The sequence below is a fragment of the Buceros rhinoceros genome, unplaced genomic scaffold (genome assembly GCF_000710305.1).
Source record: "Buceros rhinoceros silvestris isolate BGI_N320 unplaced genomic scaffold, ASM71030v1 scaffold10228, whole genome shotgun sequence".
Classification (NCBI taxonomy): domain Eukaryota; kingdom Metazoa; phylum Chordata; class Aves; order Bucerotiformes; family Bucerotidae; genus Buceros; species Buceros rhinoceros.
In genome coordinates this window covers 1-22992 of record NW_010425085.1, presented here as the reverse complement: position 1 = coordinate 22992, position 22992 = coordinate 1, and the positions used below count along the sequence as shown (strand labels likewise).

At 36.6% G+C, this 22992-nt stretch overlaps 1 protein-coding gene across 1 annotated transcript in view; it reads right to left on the bottom strand.

Annotated features, from left to right (window-relative positions):
* The window catches only part of LOC104497730 (dynein heavy chain 5, axonemal-like), a gene marked incomplete at both ends in the record, with an annotated part of 66684 nt that extends 44203 nt beyond the window's left edge, over window positions 1–22481 (bottom strand). Inside the window, 15 exons of the mRNA XM_010141014.1 lie at window positions 622–823; window positions 2341–2477; window positions 2929–3010; window positions 3093–3283; window positions 4050–4292; window positions 4793–4958; window positions 7032–7177; window positions 8513–8684; window positions 10328–10534; window positions 14587–14908; window positions 15682–15767; window positions 16497–16604; window positions 19452–19667; window positions 21493–21615; window positions 22374–22481. Coding sequence (XP_010139316.1) covers window positions 622–823; window positions 2341–2477; window positions 2929–3010; window positions 3093–3283; window positions 4050–4292; window positions 4793–4958; window positions 7032–7177; window positions 8513–8684; window positions 10328–10534; window positions 14587–14908; window positions 15682–15767; window positions 16497–16604; window positions 19452–19667; window positions 21493–21615; window positions 22374–22481 — 2509 coding nt within the window. The remainder of the gene's footprint in view (window positions 1–621; window positions 824–2340; window positions 2478–2928; window positions 3011–3092; window positions 3284–4049; window positions 4293–4792; window positions 4959–7031; window positions 7178–8512; window positions 8685–10327; window positions 10535–14586; window positions 14909–15681; window positions 15768–16496; window positions 16605–19451; window positions 19668–21492; window positions 21616–22373) is intronic.
* Between the last annotated feature and the right edge of the window lie 511 nt (window positions 22482–22992).

Sequence of the window (22992 nt, the reverse complement as noted above, 5' to 3'; positions counted from 1 at the left end):
TCTTTCCTAATGAAGAAAACATTATTCTTCCTCAGATTTGACATCCACTGTAAAATCAGTTGCACACATTTCTTACAGTCGTCCTCATTCCCAACTGTCCTTTCTGATATACCAGTGGTAAAAAGTTTATGCAAAAATTAGTTAGGTGATGCAGAACCTGAGCTACATAAAAAGTAAAAACTTGAGGCTTTCATGGCAAAAACGAGAATCAGCAACAACATGCACATTTCACTTAATTAACTCTGTTATATAGGTTTTTCAGCTGTCTTGTTACATGCAGCCAGGCAAGAAGAAAAGCAAACACAGACATTATCATCTTACTCCCATAAAATGCGTGCCTATGGAGGCCAGTAACAGAAGGACAGGCAAACATCTACCATCCATCCCGCAAGTGAACAGAAGTATCCAGGTGGTGGAAGAAGCTCCAGTTGAGCCTCACAGATATCCTTGCATTAGGTTTTTGTTTGCACGCATTTATAGCCAAAACAAAAAACAGCCATTTTCTCTTTCTCCTTTCCATCATTAACCTAGTTCACCCATCCAAAACCAAGCACCATCTCTCCTTTTTACTGGACTCAAAAAGCGTCTGTCTCTACAGAGAAGTAGAAAGCTGAACTGTACCAGTGTACAGTGCAACTGCTCCCACGCAGATGTATTCAGGCTCAGAATTGATTTTCAGCTCCAAGTCTTGGAAATGCAGAATTTCAGATTCAAATTCAGAGAGTAATGGGTTTCCCATCACTAATTTATCAATGGTTTCCTCCTTGTCCCTCTGCCATATATGGTGGTAACAACTAAAACTCTCCAAAGCTGTAAGAACTTCCTGAAACACATTAGAAGTTCAAGGATAGATTTTTGGCATTATATCTATACCATACATAGAATTTCTTAGCATCTGCTTGTTCAAACACATTAAGAATTCCATAGAGGAACAGATTGCATCACCTCACTAAACAGAAGGCTGCTGGTAAATTTATGCTAAAGAAAGTTTCATTAGCATTCAAAAGCTTTGCCAGGAACTTTATGCTAATCACATTCAATTTGTCAAATCAGTTACAGTATTTTCCAGTGAAGTGATTCTTCAGTCAATAAAATCCTAGGAATCAGTGGGAAGTAAAATACTCCTTTAAGACGAGGATACAGTATAGTAGTTCTTCCCTACCACTGACTGAACTAGCAACTGAAACCTAAGCTCCAGGGCCCAAAAAACATGTACAGCAGTAACTCAATTCATTCTTGAATAACAAAGTTGTAAGACAAATATTTTTTTTTAAGTCTATGCTGTTGGTCAAGTCAACATTAAATTCTACAGTAAATTCAGGTATCTTTAATTTGAATATCATTTATGGAGTGTGCAACAAAATTATTTTTCTGTTTCTCAGGAGCTTGAGAAAATGTCAAAGTTAAGTCAACACCTCAGCTAATAAAAAAAGTAAATGAGAGGTCACTGCTACACGAGATAATCAACATCATGACTTACGATAAACACAGTGCTTGCAGGCATTTAAAATTGGCTAAATGCTGAAAGTTTCCAATTACAAAATACTGAGTATAAAAATATCAAGATAACCATCCACCATTATCAACTGCACCTTACTCTTCAGCACAAGCCTCTATGTCATTTGGCTTATGCTTTATGGAACTTATGCTTTAGTAAAACTGAACTTACAAGGCTTTGAGTCAAAAATTTCCACCTGGCAAGGCTCCATTGTAATGGCTGAATTAACCCGAAGAGAAACTGATGCCGAGCTCCCCAAAGAAATATGAGTTCAATACCTACAGTTTACTACAGACTGCATAGAATAAGAAAAAGACAAAGAAATTATGCATATCCCTTATGCTATCTTTTAACCTCCAGTGGCAAATCCTATACAGCACTTTAAGTGCCAAGCTGACAACCGGTTTTCTTCCAAGAGCCTTTATAAGCTCTTCAAAATAGACCAGAAGTCGTGCTGCCTTCATTAGCATTTCTACATGAATAAAACTGTATTTAACACACCAGTACAATTACTACCAGTTCTGTATTAAATACACACAACTCAACTACACCTAGAGTTTTTTATGAAGTTTTACCAACTGAAGATCAGTTTAATCAGATCTAAGTTTTACTTTATATAATATTCAAAACCTCATAAATTTTTGAACAGAGTATACTTAACTCATGTTACTTTCAAAGCATATTTGAAAATTTCCAGCCGCATGTTTTCCATTGACCATACTAGACTTTTCATTCATTTAATCATTGCTTTAAATACCTACCCTTATTTTCCAAGGATATTGAAATAAATGTGTTAATATCCCTTGGATAGTGATATTAAACTAACATTTTAATTGTCTTACCCTTTTTGTAGAATTAATAGCAGTGCTGAGTAAAGACACTAATTTAATAATTTCTTTGTTCTCTGAAACATTCTTGAAGTAGTTCTGGCTTGGCACTGGATCAGATGAACTGAGTGATGCTGCATCTGACACACTATCTATAAAAGTAGATTCAAATACAAAAGCAGGTTTAGGATAGACATTGTTTAGGCCAAGCAAAATCCTACAGACAAAAACTAAAGGATTTTAAAGTTAAATGTTCTTATCAATCAAACAGGCAACTGGGAGTCTAGGTGGCAAATATAATTGCCACAGATTAATAAACAAGTCCATTTTAAGAAACTTACTTCATCTATGCACTCTGTCAAATTTGGAACAAGTTCCACTCCAATCTTTCAAATCTAATCTTTCCTTTTCTCTCATCTCTCCCCAAGATTTATCCTGCAGACTTCACTTAAGGTGGTTTACTAGTGTATGGAGTTTTCATTCTACTGGTTTTGATGCACTTTGTAATAAATATTCTTTAACATATTCTGTATAAATCACATTTACCTAACATTCACATTGAGTGATGTCAGAGTTTATCATTACCATAGATGTTTTTCTTGCCAATCTCTTTCACTCCATCATCAGAATCGCTGTCTCCGCTCTCACAACGCCACACAGATGCTTTTCTCTCTAACATTTTCTTCTATAGAAAAAATAAAATTTCATTTTCTATTTACCGCAGTTTTGAAACATTAGCTTTAAGTAAGGATGTTAAAGACACAAACCTTGGATATTCTCTCCTTACTCCACTGTCCAACTCCTTTCATTACTTTCACAATACAATCTACAGATTTATTAAGCGTCTGCTGTGCCTCATCCAAAGAGGGTGTCATGACAATATTAGGGATAGATAGAGTAATATTAGTCTTAATTATCGGATGAGCACTTTTTTGGTGCTTAGAACCATTGTGATTTTCTAAATGAGAAACAAAAAAGAGATTGTTCACATTATTTTCAAGACCTCAAACTAGGCATTGTAATGATATGAACCAATATAAATATCGTGTTGAGTAGTAAGCATAATTTCCTAAGAAAAAAAGAGATTGAGTACTTTACAAGATGTAAAGTCTATGGTAACTCAACTGAAAACTAAATGCAATGCTATTTCCATGAAGCTCCTCTTCAAGTTGTTCTGCGCAACTAAACTCTGCAGAAAATTTTGTCTGGCTTGTACTCCCAGACAGCATGTTAAATTTGGCACAAAAACTTAGAATCTCATAATATTGCTTGCCTTATATGCTATAAAGATCAAATACAAATGCCTTTATTTTTTTCTAAAAAGTATGTAACAAGAAAACACTTCAAAAGACTGTTCCATCATTATGTATAGAAAGATGTGAAGGTAATCGGTGAGAGAGCACACAGCTCTTCCTCCATTGTTTTTTTAATATACAGTTTTATGTAAGAGCCAAGGTCAAACAGGTAACTGCTTATCAAGTTCTGCTCCAAATATAGTATCTGGCTTCAGAACAGTATAGTTCTGCTGAGAAACATCATCACAATGACACATTCCTACTGTCACAGGAAAAAGAATTTGGAAATATACCAGTTATAATTCAACAAGACAGCTTATTCAAACTCCCTTTGTTTTCCCCTCTCTTACGTATATGATTCTTTTTCACAGTTTTTTACATATATCTCTTTTCATAGGCTAAGAAAGTAAAGTACTACAACATGGCCACCTAAAAAGTTGATCATGGAAGACGTATGGATGCGCTTGCGTATGGTCTCCAGAGAGTTACGAATGACTTTCAGAAGGGCATCAATATTACAATGATTGAAGTAGGAAAGTAGTTCATTGGCTTCTTCCTCTAGCATTTCTAAATCCATTCTCTTCCTCTTTGCTGGAGGAGACAGTCCACCCCACATCTCACTGGAATTGTGGGAGGAAGTGAAGCTTTTTGATCTTCTTTCCTCTTCAGTTGCTAAAACACCATAAATCTAGTTAGTTAAATTGACTTAAGGAACTGGAAAACACAATAAAGCAATACCTCCACAGGTGTCTGAAGTCAGCTATATTTTACAGACATGCAGTTTATACCCATTTACAACCTGTACCTCAATCTAACACTCCTTTTACTCCTATCCACCTTCTCTACTGAGTACAAACTGGCACGATTATCATCAAAATTTAGATATTATTTCTTATATTCTTTCTCTAGGAAGTCCAGCAATTAACCAAGGCCTGGAAGTAGCTGCTTCTATTCATTATCTATTCAACATGCAAGTTAGACTGATAGTATTGACCTATCTGCAGGTGATGGAAGACTGTTCGATGATCCATTATCCAGGCAAATTCAAACAAATGTCTTTATACATTACATACTGATTAATACTTCAGTCAGCTAAGCTACAATATCACTCAACACATACTATCAACATGCAAAAGAAACCTAGGCACAGAGCAAAAATACAATTTTCCTACCTGTATTTTTATTCCTTATTTCACCAGTGGGTATTGGTGAAACTGACTTACCTTCTTTTCTGACCTGTACCTCAGTGTCAAGTAACATGTTAATCAGTTCATTAACCGCATCTTCCACCAGTGAGCTTTTCAAATGTAAATTCCGAGAACCTTTTATACAGAGCTCCTGTTATCAAATTGAAACAAACATACATTCTTATCTTCCTGATTTTCATCTCTATTTCGCAGTCATGGCAGCTTTTATTAACATAAATGTCAAGGACTCAGATTTGTGAAAAACAAGATCAATACACAACATTATTTTTAAACTGGTTTGTTCCAAACTTTAGTGTTAGATCCTTTGCTGTGCTAAAGACATCATAAATATCTTTCAAAATTGCTGTGGCTTGTTTCCTATATCCACAATCAACATCATGAATCAATGTTTATAAAGCCTAGTTCCATTAAAGGGCTCCCAAAAGCAAGCGCTTCTTAATTTTGTTAACTCTCCAGTGCAGACAAGGAAGATTTAACCTCTCTTTTAATCATTTCCATTTTACACTACTTGGCTGTGCCATAAGGAGTATTAGCCAATCATATTTCCCATTTATAGCTAGATAGGAGATTTTTTTAAAAGCTGTATTTATGGTTAGAATAACAAGAAAACTATTAACTAGGGGGAGAAGAAATGAAAGAATTATATATATAAATATTAAAAAACATATTAAAGTATTGCATATTTTTTCTTTAGTGCTTGTGATTAAACTGACCAAGTATTGCTTTAGCCAACTATACTTTTGCATTATGATTCCCTTTTAATTTTTTCTTCTGTTAGCTCCTATTTCTGTAAGTTTAATCAAACCTGGCTACCTCCATTTAATTAGAAATCAGTAATTGGAAAAGAATCAGCTATTAGCAAGATTCAGTAATTTCCAACTTTTAAGATACAATCTTTGATCTTCCCAATGATTCAGTCTAGTTAAGAGAAGCCAGATCTGATCTGTAATATCACAGCATAACTATTTTTGTTGCAGCAATTTCTGCAGAAATGTAAAGTTACTTCTAGTCCCTTTTAATCAAAAACTACAATAAGTTTACTAATGCTGTTACTGTTTTCATCATACACATAATTTGGGTTCATAACTTCCTGGAGTAACTTACTCTGCCAACTCAAATTGATTAGCTAGTCATTTTGTAATTGCTATGTAGCAGTTCAAGTTTTCTTGCAGAAGATCAGCATTAAGCAATATCAACTATCACACAATGCTGAGAAGTTTTTTGTGCTCACTCTCACAATATTTTTACTTTAGCGGATATATGTTTTAATTATCAGCCCTATGAGGAAAGCAGCAGCAGGATCAACAAAAAATGACTATGGATTGTGAGGCTTACAAAATACCATTCATTCCACAAAATATTAATTTGTATTTAACAACAAGGTGAGCTGTTACAAGAGACAAAAGAGGAAAGGCTGAAAAGTACACTAGAGAAACAAAATTTGTAGTACTTCTTGCTGCAAGAGGCTAGGGATGATCATCAACACAATCTTTTACAATATTTTCCAAACTAAACTTTACTTCAGGAGAAAACACAAGTTAGACATCACATCTTAAAATGCCAGAATATCTCATTACTGCTTCATAAAAAGCATTCTGCCATTCAATTTTATTATTAGCTTAATCAGCTTTCTAACTGACTAACAACTTACACGTTTACAGTTAATCCTCCTCAACATAAAAGCATTCTGATTGGGTGAAGGAAGGGGCTCTTCCCAGAATACCTTCACCCAGGCACTTATTTCGCACATCTCATTACCAACCCAAGAGAGCTTGAGATTAACAGATACTCAGTACACAATTATTTTCATAGTATTTGCTCTCTCAGGCAACGAAATGTGCTTCTCACTGGGCTACTCACAGGCATCAGATGGGCAATTCCCTTATTTAAAGGCACTAACAAGCACTAATGACAAAAGATGCCATCACAGAGGAAAAACGTTAAGTGATATGAAAGCATAAAAGAAATACACAGTAGTAGGCTTGACACTGATAAGCTCAGAAAAGAACACCTCAGCTTGAGACCTCTTTGCATTTGATCTTTTTGTTCCTTTTCAAGGTTCCAGCCAAGCAAGTGGGGATTTCCTTTCTTCAGTTTCCCATGAATGCTTCACTAATGCTGCACTGTTTTTAGCTCATAAAAAAGGGAAAATACCTTAATTCAAATTCACTGAACTCTTCTTTATGAAACATTATCTAATAACCTTAGTCTTCTGGAGAAACTCCTCACAGCTCAGCGGTTCATCTTCCGGCAACTTACAGAGCGGCACTCTATTCATCTCTCGAAGGACAGCGTCAATACGAAATTCAACCAAGTCATTCACTCGATCAAGCAGCAACTCCAGCCCACCTTTTGAAGCAAACAGAAGATTCAAGACAACTTTAAAACAATATCTTTGCAGAGTCCTGCTTAAATTTGCTTCAGCAAAGTATCATATTCCATTTTATATGACTTCTACTCATAACCAGCTTACTGCAAACTTCTAAACTTTTATGGCAAGGTTCACCACTAAAATCATATTTCATATTTTTCATAATATATGCTTATCTTAAATATGCTATCCATATCCTAAAAGGTAATAAAGAAAAATATTACAAATACATGTAAGATTAACTTAAATTATAAGCATTTCAAACACAAAGATATTAAAATTGAATTGAGGTCCAAGAATACTTCTCTTTCTCCTATAGCTTGGAGCTCACAAGGCCTTAAGGAAGGTTTTGTTATTCCCCACTCTGTCAACTTAATTTTACTAGTATGTATTAATTAATTTTATTCTACCACTAGGAGAACCTACTAGCAACAGAAACTTTCAACATGTCTACTCTTCAAAAAAATGTTAGAAGGCAAGTAATAGTTATCAGAAAACAATCACTAGAATTTTCACAGTCTAATACCAATTTGCTTTTAATGATGAAATTGAAAAAGCAACAAGTGCCTGTTCCAGACTCAAACTACTTGTATTAATCAAAATTAAATTGAGTATAACGTCCGGTTAGCACCCAAAATGCATTTCATTTTGCTGTTTCAGCTAGAGAAAATTCCCACTATAACTACTTACATAATTTTTAAAAAATCCAAAATCTGTTTGATGTAGTAATTAAGCTGAAGCAAAAGGAACTTAGAATCTTCCAAAACAATACACATCTCAGTGCAATCTTGTGATAATCTTCTGAAAAGACTACGAGCTCATCTGTTTTCTAAAGCTGTTGCTCAAGATGTGTGTGTATTAGTTTAAAAGAGGCTGATGTTAAGATAAAGGTTAATATGAAAAGCTATTGAGTAGTGACAGTGCCACCTCAGTCAAGATATTATTCCCTGCGAACTTGCTTTTTACATTATAGAAACAAAAGGCAAGATTAGTCTGAAAAACTACAAGTTCTTTTTAAAAGTAGTTATCATTCTTTACAGTCAGAATACACAGGACTTTTTGCACACTACTTTATGCTTTGTTTAATCCTAACTGCCATCCCATCTTAGTAAAAATTTGACAAATATGGGAGACAAAAATAAGGTGATGTTATGAAGCAGAGGCTTCATGAAGTACGGATGAAAATTCTGATTTCTTTCATGTATAAGTTAATTAAGTGCATACCATATAAAGGATAGTAACCTTAATAATACAGCTTGCATTTATATAGTAACAAACAAGCAGAAGTTGATGGAAGGAGGCAAACGACTTACCTAGTTTGTAAAGAACTGTATTAATATATTTCTCAATATTCAAGGATGTCCAGGTCAGTAACATTAGACCTGGCTGAATAGCATCATCTACATTTGCTAACCAAGGAGCCATCAGTTGTTCAATGGGGTGTTGTATTTTCAGTTTGATTCTTTTATACTCTGACAGCATCATCTGAAATAAACAGAGAATGAAAGCATTAGTTAATAGATACATGATTTGAACATCTTCACATAACTAGAAAATTCCTCTGCATGTACATCACTGAAGTCCTTAAGAAATGATAATTAATTGTTTGGGAAATGTTTTGAGTATTTTTGGCAGAAGTTCCCTTTTTGTTGCTCTTTATAATAATGTAAGTACTACTTCACATGGAGTTTCATCTTTGTGGATCATATTGGTTTTGGTTGGGATGGAGTTAATTCTTTTCATAATGGCTCATAGGTTGTCATGTTTTAGATTTGTGACCAAAACAGTGTTGATACACACTGATGTTTTGGCTGTTGCTGAACTGTGCTCATACAGCACTGAGGCCTTTTCTGCTTCTCACCCTGCCCCACCAGGAAGTAGGCTGGGAGTGTACAAGGAGCTGGAAGGGAACACAGATGGGACAGCTGACCCCAACTGACCAAAGGGATATCCCATACCTATGGCATTGTGCTTAGAAATAAAAGCTGGGAGAAGACAGTGGAAGGGCAACATTCAGAGGTACTGTCTTATCTTCCCAAGTAACCGTGAAGGAGCCCTGCTTTCCCAGAGATGGCCAGACACCAGTCTGCCAATAGGATGTCGTAATTAATTAATTCCTTATTTTGCTTTGCTCATGCAGGCAGGTTTTGCTTTCCCTATTAATTTGTCTTTACCCCAGTGCACATATTCTCTCTTTTCACTCAGATTCCCACCTATCCTGCTGGGGGGGAGTACATGGGCAGCTGTGTGATTCTTAGCTCCCCAGCCAGGCTAAGCCACAATGCAGAAAAAGCTTTACAAATTTCAGCCCCTAAATGGCTGTTCTAGAAGACAAAAGGCCCAAGGAAAATGGATCTAAGTAAACTTTCCAGCAATTTTATTAGACCAGCTTTACCAGAATTTTAATATGTTGCTCAGTTTTTCTAAGGCACCTTTAATCCACTGATCCAGTTTCACATTTTGCAAAAAACAATCTTTGCAGTACTTTTATGACTTAATATGACTTCTCTTTTTTCCCCTCATTTTGGAATCAAATATCCCTTTGAAATTACAGTTTTCTGGACATGTATCTTTGAATCCTTGTCTTGAGTCATCGAGAACCTTGTCTGTTCACAGCCAAAAAAAATGATTCAAAGGATTTAAAAGGTGAGAGAATGGGAAGTTGTAGCTTCCTTTTTTTAAACTATTCCAGACATCTGTGTAAAACACTGGTGCAGTAAATATGCTGCTACTTGTTGGATGCTTTACACTTTTTAAAGGCATACATACCACCTGTTACTTCTAGCTATGCTCTCAAAACAACGTGTATCCAATATTGCCTCCATTATTGGATGAAAGATAATTGCTTATCATTTAGAAATTAGGCAACAGAGTGAGGCATCTTGTACACCTCCTTTCCTCTCCATTCTCATTTATTTCCCAAGCTCTGCAGAGCATCCCCTGAACCCATTTATCTTTGAAGTAATTTCACAGAAAATACAAAGCCATAAACTTCTTTCAAAAAGCGTCTCAAGACAGTCATAAAGATAAAAAAATAGATTTGCCAATGTTTTCTTAATGCATAATAATTTATCTTATTTTTTCTTTTCCATATCTACACTACACATATATTAAATAACTAAACTCACGTGCAAATTGTTGACAATCTTCTTATATGAATCTCTCTTCTGTTGAATAATACTTGCAAATGGTGGGACTTCAAGGCACATGTGAGCCATACAATCTGTTTCTCTGATTAAAGTTAATACTTGAGGGTCAAAATTCACATATAATTCTCCTGTTTCTGGAGCTTTTACCAAGAGAGATGCCTGAAGTCCTCTCTTAGTTAATTCGATCTGCAGGAAACAAAGTCATCATTCCTGATCAGACAAGCCAGTACAACAAAATACTTTGTTCTGGACATTAATATAAAACTTTGACAGATACTAAAATGAGATATTGTTGACAAAAAAAGATTGATACAGTATTAGTCAACAACAAAACTCTACTAACAATCTGTATGCACTCAAATGCTTAACAATCACATTAACTCTTCTTTGTACGACATATTTTTCTGTTTGTTCTTGGATATCATAAGCTGCATTCCACAGTCCAACATCAAATGCAAGAGCCATAAACTTTCTCCAATCCTCTTAAATCTGAACTCTCATTTCCTTAAAAGTTATTGTACATTCTGCAAGAAGGCTGCACACAACCTTCTTGATGAGCTTAATTATTCTTGGATAACTACTTTGGATATCTTCTGAATAACCTTATCCTTATTCCTCCTTTTGCTTAACTAATGGATACACCATGCTCCAGTCTTAATGCAACCTCCAATTATACCCTACCTCTGGGCAAATTTTAAAAAAAAACTAAAATTAATATTTATTATAGGTTATTTTTCTTAATTCTTAAAAGGGAAGCTTTCTCATACTATTGGTTTAACTGCCTTATTTGAATATTAGAATACTATTTGTTCTCCAAGGGAGAATATTTATAAGACTACCACACATGGAAAATTTGGCTGATACTAGGAAAAATTCATGCCTTAGGTAGGCATATTTTTCCTACATTAAAAATTTTACTGCTATTCCTATTTTCCTCTTGTCCTTTTTTGGAATAATTTTATTGTTCTTTATTCACTTCTTAAATTTCATATATCACATTACGTTGAGATGAAGTTTGGTTCTAAGCCATAGTTTCATAACCCACTGATTTCTTTCTTTTTTTCTTCTTTTATGGAGCACACACTGAAATTTTGGACCTCCTTTCAATGTCCAAAATAGAGTTGACTATACTGCTTGCTACAGCTGTTATCATGTATTATCATGACGGTTTACACAGCAGTTTTCAAGAAATCATCTAATTACATTTTGTCAATCAAAGCCACTCAGCACAGCTGCCTTAAATAGGAGCTGGGTTTTTTTCTGCAAAGTTCACCAGCAAATCTTACTGCATGCTTCTTTGGATTTCAGACTCATTATTCCCACTACCAATCTCTTCCTGTCCCGTTTATGGGGTTTTTCTGTGCAATTTTCATTACTAAAGTAACAGAAATTGGTAACAGAAATTAGGAGAATATTGCAGGCACAAATCTCCATTGCCATAGAATTATAGTAACTTTGACACTGCCTGGTATTGTATTATTTTATTATGTCCAAGTTGAACATCATTGGCTATAGCACAAAAAATAATGGCTTTAAATCCTATGCTATTAAAAAGAAAAATGGATAAACAAGGTGGTAGCCATCCAGTAACAAACAGGCAAAAGGCGGGGGGGAAAAATTCGGAGTATCAGAAAGCACCACTAAGCTTAACCGTTTCCACTGTACAGAAGAACGAAAAGTAGTAGGAGCTACAGCCCTATTTCTGTTGCATTTGTATTCCCCTCAGGGCACTTGCCACCCTTTCGTTTTTCCATTTGCTCAGGAGTAGAGCAGGAGCTCCACCTTGTGTTCTATGATACTCATCTCCAAAGCCGCCTGCACTCTTGCTACCTCAAGAAGCATTTTTTGCCGTATGAGGTAGACAAGTGCGCTGATGTTAAAGCAGAATAGTTTTCATGTATTTGAAGTGAGCACACATGCCTTGGAAAAACTTGAAATTGTGTTCAAATCCACCTCCCTTTGCTCCCACCTGAGTGTAAGGTGGGAGAAAGCTCAGCAAGTTTATATGGCTGCCAAGTGTGATTTGAGTCTGTTACAGGAAAAAAACAGATGCTTACTTCTAGCACAGATCAGAATCAGATCACCAATCACTAGGACCTCTCAAAGAAAGGGACCAGTTCAAGGGAGATGCCTTGGATGTTACAGTCATTTTGTCAAAGATGAAAGGAGAATGTACCTGAGGGTTCCATCAAGTCATGATGTGTGTCAGAAAATCTTATCACTAGATCACCTAGTCAAAGGAGACAGATGTAGCCCCACAGGAAGCATACATCCCTCCTTAGTCTTTATAGCTGAGGCAGGGAATGTATCCTTGCCCAGGCAAGGACATGATATCAGCAGCAGGTACAATTCAGTGAAAGCTATTATCAGCGTACTTGGAACCATGCAGGTATGCAGGTATGCACAGAACTCAGAAACCAAATCCAATATGGAAACACTAACAAATGCCAAAGGCTTCCTGAACCATCACAATTCCTCTTCCATAAAAGGAGAGGACCAATTATACTGAGGTCAATAGTGCCAAACTTAGATCTGATGTACCCAAACCATGATCTATAATGAAAGAACTGTTGAGGTAATGCTCTTCAGGTTCATTGATTCCCAGCTGGCAGTCAACAGCAGACTAATCATCAGTAACACATACCCAACACCAGAGCCAAAGCAGTCTGAATACAGCATAGTATACAACCTCTAATACTGTAGTTACTTCTCCTGTTTTAGTACACCAAATTGTCACGAACCCTGCCACTGAGAATCAGACAATCATATCTGATGATCCTTTAAACCTTCAAGGCAAATGCAAGTCAGGAAATGTTAGTATACCCAAATTGAACAAGAGACAGCAGGAACCTCAAGTCTCAGGACTGGTGTAAGATTAGCTTTTAGAAGATTGATGTTTATCAACACCAGAGGATTTCACATGGTACAAAACTTGGGACCAAGCTCCAAGAACAACAGGTAGATGCATTGCTAATTGCAATACTCAGACCACAAAGTGTTCTGCCTTACCAAATGGTTGATAGGAAATGGAACAGCTTGTACTGGGTCTCTCTGGGATGGAGCTTATTTTCTTCATACCAGCTCGTATGGTGCCGTGTTCCAGATTTGTAATCAAAAAATCAAAACAATGCCCGTAACAGACTAATGTTTTGGCTACTGCTGAACAGTGCTCGCACAGTATCAAAGCCACCTCTGTTTCTCATTCTGCCCTCTTCAGTGAATAGATTGGGGGAGGGCCCCACAAGGGGTTTGGAAGGGGACAAAAACAAGGGACAAAAAGAAGGTAACAAAACCAAAGTAACCATGGACATTCCACGCCATATAAGAACACATTTGGCAATAAAAAGGGAGAGGCAGGGATTGAGGAGATTAGCCATCTTTTGCTCTGGAATCAGCTGGATATTGGTCTACCCATGGGAGGGTGGTGAGTGATTGCCTCTGCAGCACTGTTTTCTTTCTCTGTTGTTCTACCTCCCCTTCATTTATTAAACAACATCTTATCTTGACTTACAAGTTTTTCTGCTTTTACTTTTCCTTTCCTCTTACTGGGGGTGGGTGAGGAGAACTGAGCAAACAGTTGTGTGGTGCTTAGCTGCCTACAAGGGTTAACCCACAACATGCAAAACACGCTCATTGAAGATGATATTAATTCTACAGGATGCTCTGATTGATGAGACTGGATGTTTTTGTACATGTACAGTCACTTGGAGCGGACACAGGGATTATCACTCAAAAACCAAATCTATATTGTCCAGACATGAGGAAATCTTTGTCTGCTTTTACCTTAAACTAAGCAGCTGAACAAACTTCTCTCCCAACACATGATCTTCTTGCACCAGCATCTGCAGGATTTGGCAGAGACAGAGGAGCAGCTAAAGCTACCCCTGAATCTTGATTATACATTTTTCGTTATAAACTACTTAGTTATAATGAAGATATTTCAGTTGCTCCTAAACTCAGCTACAGGCACTCTTTATTAATAGAAATACTTTCTTAGAAAGTACCATTACTTATTCCATCCCTGGCTTAAGAGGCATCCCAAGTCTATAGCTTAGCATACCTGACTACTGTTGTTAACCAGAGTCCTTCACATTGCTGTAACCCAGTGTTCCACTGAGGCCTGAAGCAACAGGAATCCAGTCTGGTCTGTAAAGCTAGATGTTATCAGTCTAACAACAAAAAAAAAATCCTCTGCATTTTTTTTAAAGAAAAATCCTAATCAAAATCAGCTTGTTTACCTGCTGAAGCCATGCTCTGTGGTAGATCACCTCAAACTCCGTAAGAACTTTCGCTACTTTGTTGTAGTTGCGGATTATGCACTTGCCCTCTGGTGTTTGCAGAACGGCCGGGTGCTGCTGGAAAGACTCCATGGGCTCCTGGATTCTGTGGAACAGGTGGCGTGCCCACAGGATCTTACCAGCTATTGGAGGCAGATTACGAGACAGCGGAGGGTCCTGCTTTTGCCTAGTGTAGATCTTACAGACTGTTTCTATGTCATGACCATAGATTTGAAGTATTTTCAGATACTTTTCATCAATGCCAAGATTTGGAATTTGCAATCTGCTTAGAAAAATAATAATTATTTAAAAAATTCCTTCAATACTTCAGAAATTCTTCCGATGCATTGCTGGAAAACGCAGTCGTTTCAGATTCCCTTGCGTTCTTTAGGGAAGAACTATTTTAGTAGCAGACTTTTCATTAAAGCTTGAACAAATGCTGCCACAACCTAATTCCAAGCAACCAAGATTTAGACCAGATGATAAAAGTTTCCAAGTAAGCCCACACATTTTCTTTTTTGTCACTGTTTTCAAACATTGAGCTAAAATTTTGGGCAGCTAACTGTAACCAGTCAGCCATTAGCAGTCTACTCCATTAAACAGAATATGATCAGGAAACTGATGCGATAAAGACGGAGGCTGCTTTGCAACAATGTGAATTTATCAAGACATATTTCACTGTTTCCAAATACAAGCATTTTACTCTCTAACTGCACTGCGGTAAGCAATTAATGTCATTGTTCGAGGACAAAGTTAAGGCAAAGATAGTAACAGCCATAAAGTATTTCTGTACTTCTGTTAATTTTGCAAGATTAAGTTCAAAGTGCACTTATATCTGCATTTTCTGAAACAAAAAAATACGGTTTCATATTTTTTCATCCACACTGCTAAGAAAACATCCCTTAACAGAGCAAAACAGTTGAGTAAAAGGAGGCTGAGCTGTTTTTTGTTTGTATTTAAGGAGATGCCTCCTGCTCTGGTCCCCTCCACTTCCACCATCACAGTGTTATTTCCATGGCCTGGCAGAACTCTAGTAATCTTGATAAGACATAGTACCTTTCAAGTTTCTTCAACATACTCAGTGCTCTTTCAGTGTTCAGAATATTTTCAAACTTGATGTCCATGAAAATCCTTAATTGTTCCTGAAGGAGAACAAATAATTCTACAGCAGAGAACTATGTAAGGCACACACTTCAAATATGCCAGGTATTATTTCACAGGATATATTATGCTCTGTATTAGAACATAATTTGTTTATGAAAAACTAACCTCAATAAATATCAATTTTCCCTTCCTTCCTTCCCTCAAGAATTAAACAAAATACAACCAACTTTCAAGACATTTTCTTTCCAAGTTCTCTCTGTAGCTGTGCAACCAACAAAAGCTTTTGTACTCTCAAATGTTCCACTATGCTGAGAGCCCTCAAAGAATGCTTCTTACCTCTTCAGCAGGCAAAGAGAGCCAAGCATTTAGCTTTGGGGTTTATTTCTTCTACAGACACGCTTTCCTGCTACCAATTTGTGATTTCAGAATTATGGGAAAGTTAATTTTCTGACTTATTTGTGCTATACTCCCATTCACCTGGTGAAATAATCCATTCTGTATTATTCTTGCTAGCATAACTTCCAACAAAGTACATTAATGAAAATCTCTTTCTTGGAGGCCCTCAAGGTCCTTTCTGGCCTATTCCATTAAACTGCTCTGAAAGTAAGATAATAAATGTAAGCTTTCAAGTGGAGATACATTAGAATAATTTTTCAGTTTCAGAATACAAACTTTGAGATTTGCATAATTTGTTTGGTGGTAATTCAGAGATTTTTTTTAATGAGGATTCATCAATAAATTATTCTTATTTGAATCATAAAACCTACATGAATATCATTTATCTCTCTGCAAAACTCTTCATAGTCTTGGTCAAAATCCGTCTTCCGTTGATCCAAGAAATTGTAATGCCTTTTCTTCATGACATCAACAATGCTCTAAACAGTTTCAAAGAAAAAGAAAATTATCACCAAAGAAAATTGTCTTGTCAAAAAGACTTACCACACAAAGTATTTAATACAACAGTCAGTGCACATTCATATTTTACATCTGCCATTAGTCACCAGTGTTTCCTGAGCAATACAAGCAAACCACTTAAATGACATATTTGCAGGAAACAAGTCAGTGCCATGGACATAAGAATTTCATTAATATTATTTACTTCTGGTTTAAGACAATTAGAACTGACAGAAAATTCAGAACCTTGCTTTTTACCAAAGACATTTGTTACCCATTAAATACTCTTTCATGCAGAGGATCATTATTTCTATTTAAAATTATCAAAGTTCAACATATAAAAATATTTTCAGATTAGTATTTTCCATGTCTTCAAATAACTGATTCCAGAGAAAAGCAGACTATTCAAAAGTCATAGAAAGATGCAGGACATCACCAACCCAGGATTTATTGTTCCTAGCTTCTCTTACATAGCTGCTGTCTACTGAAATGATATCTTCATCATCATCTCCCTTGAGCTGTACACACCGAGTCCTGATTTGAGTTAGAACAGCACTCATTCTGTTCAGTGATTTTACTCTGCAGCTCATTCTTTTCTAAGTGACGGCACTTTCTGAAGTTAACAGCATATTTTGGCAGAGACTGTCTACTTCCAGAACTGATAACGCTTGAGGTTTGCAGTTACTGCCAGGGACTGGGATGCAGAAAGGCTCTGGCTTATACTTGCTCCCGTGCAGACCAAGGTGACTGCTAAATCCTGTGTGTGTGCCACGGTGGGGGTGCAGTGAGTTACAGGCCACACGTGTGGGGAGGTGACCCTAAACTGAACACCAACAAGGTGTTCCATCTCATAGACATCATATTGGGTATAAAGCTGGGGGATCACAAGGCTCAAGCTCTCTTCTTCAATGGCCGGCATCTGAGGAGGCCTCTGTCCGTTCTGCCTTTGATCCCAATCCGTGCATTCCCGAATCCAGTTCCAGAATACAGCTCCTGCTGCTGAGTCCAGTCTGGGATTTCCCCAGTGTCTGCCCACAGCATCAGTGGTGATGGTGATGCAATCACCATGGGGGTAATATTGGTTTTCTAATTGTTTCCTTGTTATTATTTTAATTAAAGAAGTTTAGTTTTCATGGAGTTTTTTCCAATCCTTGGGTCTCTCTCCTCCCCTTTGGGAAGGGAGAAGGATTAACAAAGAGCATTCAACACTTGTCTAGTGGCTGACCCAGCCTTATCCCCTGACATACTATTACAGGATTTGTAATGATGGACGACTGTTCAACATCCTAGTAGTTTACCACAGTACAGCTATGAAGCTCAACGTATTTTCAGCACAACAGACTTCCACCATTTTATTTTAAGTCAATTGAGCTTCAGTTTTATTGCTTTGCTGTAAATAAAAATTCTATCTTTTCTCTAATAAAGGCAAATCCTAGACAGCAACTAAGTGGTAAAGCATAAAGAACTGCAACATAATGATGTCCTATTATAAATTTTTTTTAAATCATATAATCAGTCACATAACTACAGTTATGGTCCATGTCAAATACTTCAGTATCTCAATTTTGTCAAAGAAGTACAATTACTTTCTAGCCTTTATATGCATGCTATCCAGAACCTTCTGTGTCATATCATTTCCCCTTATCTCCTCGCCCGAAATGAAATTAATTTCACAGTACATAGGTCTCACACAAAGCTCTTGCTTTTGGGCTTGAGTGCTGCAACAGATAATGCAAACTCCACAAACTGAATACTTCTAATTTATTTTACTATTTACAAGTGTCATAATTACGATGCTGCACTCAGAAAGATATACAATAGGGTAAGTTAACACAGACTCAGTAGGAAGAATTTACTTGCTAGAAAAGAAATTTAATCTCAGAAAAAAGGAAGAAAAAGAACATGATTTAGCATGTTTATATTCTTAGAAAAGCTCCTTGCTGTCCAAGTCTCGCTCCTACTAAATAAAAGGACCAGGAAAGAAACCTGAATAGTAATACTAAGAAGCAAAGGGATTTTGCTGTTACAAAAGAAAAAAATAAACTCAAAGAGCTTTCCAGAGCAAACCAGTTAAGTCAATTCTCTTCCTCCCTCACCCTACAAACAGTCATCTGTGAATTAACTCTCCCCTCATAAAACACAAAGCTGATGATTGTACTCTAAAACGAGAGCATACATATTAAGTAAATCTAATAATCTCTTTGCTGGAATTAAGCTTACTGTTTCCTTAATGAAACAAAACAAATCTGAGTCCGAGTTTTTGGAGTTGTTTTGGTTTGGGGGTTTTTTTAATCACTTATTTTAAGAAATCAAAGTTATATTTGTCTCTATGCAGCACAGAAATGGAACTGGGGCTTGTTACACCCCGTGCTGCAAGGAAAATCTGACCGCAGCATCAATCACTGTGGCAGGCACTGATCAGGTACCTCTAGAACAACAGGAAAGAGATGAGGACAGTCTGCAGTTTTGGTCACCGTACACTGTCATAGCTAGTAAAATATCAGTAATGGCAGAAATGCTGCACTTCCCACTTTTTGCCCTCATCGTAACACAAAACTGTGGTTCAAATTACTCCTGTCACAAAGACTCCTCGTATTGCTGCCTTTTTCAATCAACATTAACAGACCTCTTTCACATGTCCACCTGCCCCTTTTCATCTTGTCTGCTCGCTTCCCCAGCAATCACATGTTTATATCGCTATTACACAGTAATTTTAGCACAACTTCGAGAGTTAACTTTTCTCTTGATAAATAATCATGAAAATTAGAAAAGTGTTTATGTTTCAAGTTCAAGCCAGACTGGTAGGATATCCAAAATGTACTGCGTACCTCATACTTTGTGATCATTCCTTCCAACCCCTCTATCTTAGACCCCTGTAGAACCGAGTATGTTTTCATAGTATTGAAAACATCTATTATCTTCACCAGACGTCGATGAAAGGTTTCAAATTTTCCAAAGATATACATCTCACTAAAATCAAACTGTCTTTCAGTTGGATTTTGTTCCAATTTCTCTTTCATCTTGTGAAAGCAATTTTGATACTTCTAAAAACAAAGAATTAAAAGAATGTCAAGCATATGCTAAAAGACACTGTTATCAGCTAGAACAAATTTATGCAGACAGATTTTATCCTAACTTGATAGTAAATACAAGTTTCATCAGTAAACAATCATGAACACTATAATGTCAGTAACAGAATTAGTCTTTGAAAACTAATCCAACAACACTGTAACAAGATCACACAATCCATCAAATGAATGAACTACACACATGTATTTGTACATTACATCCTCAGCTAGTGTGAAATTCTGTTCCCTTCATTCTATAGCAGGGCTTGATGTGTTTACTGAACATCCAAGAGAACAGTACCAATTTGTTTTCAGAGAAAATAATGATTGTGTGCTGAGTGTTTTACTGAGTAATAATGTTTCAGATTTTCCAAAATCACTTTTCAGAACAAAACCCCTTCTGAATTCGAATGCTGCTCCACAGCCACTTCCAGTTTTCATTTTGCCTTCTCAGCTGGGCACAAACCTTACTCCAAACACACTGCAATTAAATTCTTCCCAAAGTCAGATTACGTAGTCAACAGATTTACTTGAAATGCTTTCTTTCAAGAATAGTTCTCTTTAAAAGACAATGTTCATCATTTTTTAATCACAATATGTATGAATAACCCCACTTAGGGATGTTAATACAGAGGCCAAAGTTTCCTAAGTTGTTAGCAATTCAAATTTTAACCTATTGATTTTCTGAAAGCTTTTGGTACTCATAAGACTCAAACAAAAACCTAATCCTTAATTTTAATGTATTTTAATCCATCAACTGAATAATTTACTATATCTTTTCAGAAATATTCAAATTTACTGCTTGCTGCTGACGGCAAGAGGTCATATAAATTCATACTAATTTGTGGTTGAACAAGGTAAGGTTTGTTGCATCTGAAGATATTAGGATAAAGTTCTAGTCTTCCAAGCACATATTAAGAAATCAAAAAGTAATAATGGAGAAAACCTAATATGAATCTTCCAATACCTACAGGGAGGTTATCAAAAAGATAGAGCTAGGCTCCTCAGAGTAACCCATGGACAGAGACCAAGAGATAGCGGGCATAAATTGAAACAGAATATGTTCTGACGGATGCAAAGAGAAAATACTTCATCCTAATAATAGTCAAGCAGTGAAAGAGGTTGCCCAGAAAGGTTCTCCACCCTTGGAGAACTTCAAGACAGCACTGGATAAAGAACTGGGCAACCAAGTTTGACCTCATAGCTGCCCGTGCTTTGGCTTTGACCAGAAGGTTGAATTCAATGTCTGCTGGGGATCCTTCCAAGCTGAATTATCCTATGCTCTAAAGGGAAAAAAGAAAAAAAAAAAAGAGTTCCCAAAATGATCATGGAAGATATGAAAAAAGTAAAGGCTATCTTCCCAACAAGCCTACATAACTTGAACAGCTGAATTCTTCTCAGTTCACTATATTGTCCTTTCTAAAGTTATAGCTTGTCCACATATCTTTGGAATATATTCAGCTCAGTAATTCCCTCTGTCTTCGTTGTGATCACTCATCCTTCCTCATCACATGAGAAGGAACTTTCTAGAGAAACTCAGGCATGAAAATCCAAGTAATTCTTACATGGGGAGCATAGTTAGGTCAGGCTAGGTATTGAAATCCTGTGTTTAGAAGATGAATGGACACTGGACTAAATTCTGTTAGCTCTGATATATATGCTCCAGTTCCAAAGGGTATTTTTCAGTTGCTTCTTTTTCCTTCTTTACCACGTTGCTTCCTCATATAAAATCAAGTTTTCCTAATCACACCCTCCTAAATCTTTCCTTATATTCTGCTTTCCACATGCTCTTTCCACATACCTGTTTAAGTCTAATGGCTGCTTGTAGCTTTTCCATAACTTTCTCCTGAGGTTGATTCCATATGGTGGCCGTATTGTTGTTTGTAATGTAAGATTTACATGCTGTGATCATCTGATTGGTTACCTAAGAGCAGTTTTAACCTTGTGAAAAAAAAACCTTTTAAAGACAAAACAGATTCTGCTCTTCTTTTAGTCTCATTCCACACCTCTGACTCCACCAATCTAAAGCCTGCAAAATACCAATACTAAATACTAGCCACACAGACAGATTATCCTCTTTGCAGTATCAAGCCTCCAGACCATTACGCCACCAAGATACTGTTGAGTAACTACACTCCCCTTAAACCTAAACACCTCGTACTAACCTTGAAATGACATTGAGGACTACAAAGTCATAAGACTTCAATATTTCTGAAAGCAAAGGTAAAATCGAGGGCCCGAAAGTCTATGATCATTGAAAAATAGCTGGTTCTTCCAACTCACTTCCTTCTTTATGCAAACATAAGGAGGTTTAAGGGCTATATAAATTTAACATAACTGGCTCTACAAAAAACAGTTCACCACAGGCAAAACTCATTACAATAAAACGTTCCTCCATCTATTCATGTCAGGATTGAGATTAGCCCTGATCTTTGAGAAGACTGAAAAAATTATTAAAACTCCAAATTACAAACAGTAAAATAAGTTCTAAATTTAAAGTAGTTTTATCACTTTTTCCAATTCTTTATACATCCAAAAACCAGCATTAAATTGACCAAAATGCTGTCTTTTCAATTGTTTGGTCCCTTTGTGTTTTCTGTCTGTCACTCAAGCACAAACACACACACACAAAAAAAACCCCCAAAACTGTGAAAATTTCCTTTCAGATGCTATAGCACTGACCTTCACAAACAGTGAGGATATCTTCTCAGATGTGTTGTAATATTGAGAGATACTCTGAATCATTTTAATTGTATTTATGAGTCCTGGAATAGCATCCACCATGGACACCTGGAAGGAAACACAGATTGCACAGTGTTCAGTACTCCTGGTACCGCACATTAGCTCAACACCTAATCAGAGCATGCAGGAGCATTCTGAACATGCTTCCTGACATTTCTTCCCCTGTTTCCATGGGCCTCACCTGCGGAGCTGCCTGTCCTACTTCACCCTCCAAGCACTATAACTCAATTTTGGGGAAAAATTTTCACTCGAGTCTTGGATGGAAGAATTCTGGACAGTGAGTGAAATTTGACAGAGATGTAGACCTCTTCAAAAGTACGACTTATTTTCACAAAAAGTATGTTTGTACTCTATTTTGCTAAACCTGATGTAAGCCTGCATGTAAAGAAGGTCCAAAAATTGCATTAAGCCTCATAGCACTCACTTGAGTAATGGAACTATAAAGAATAATATTCCCATAATACTGGCATTTAGATCATAAAAAATTATGTACAATAGATGAAGCGATCTTACAGCTCATTCTTCTGAGTGCAGGTGCCCGGGGCTGGCCGCAGGGTGT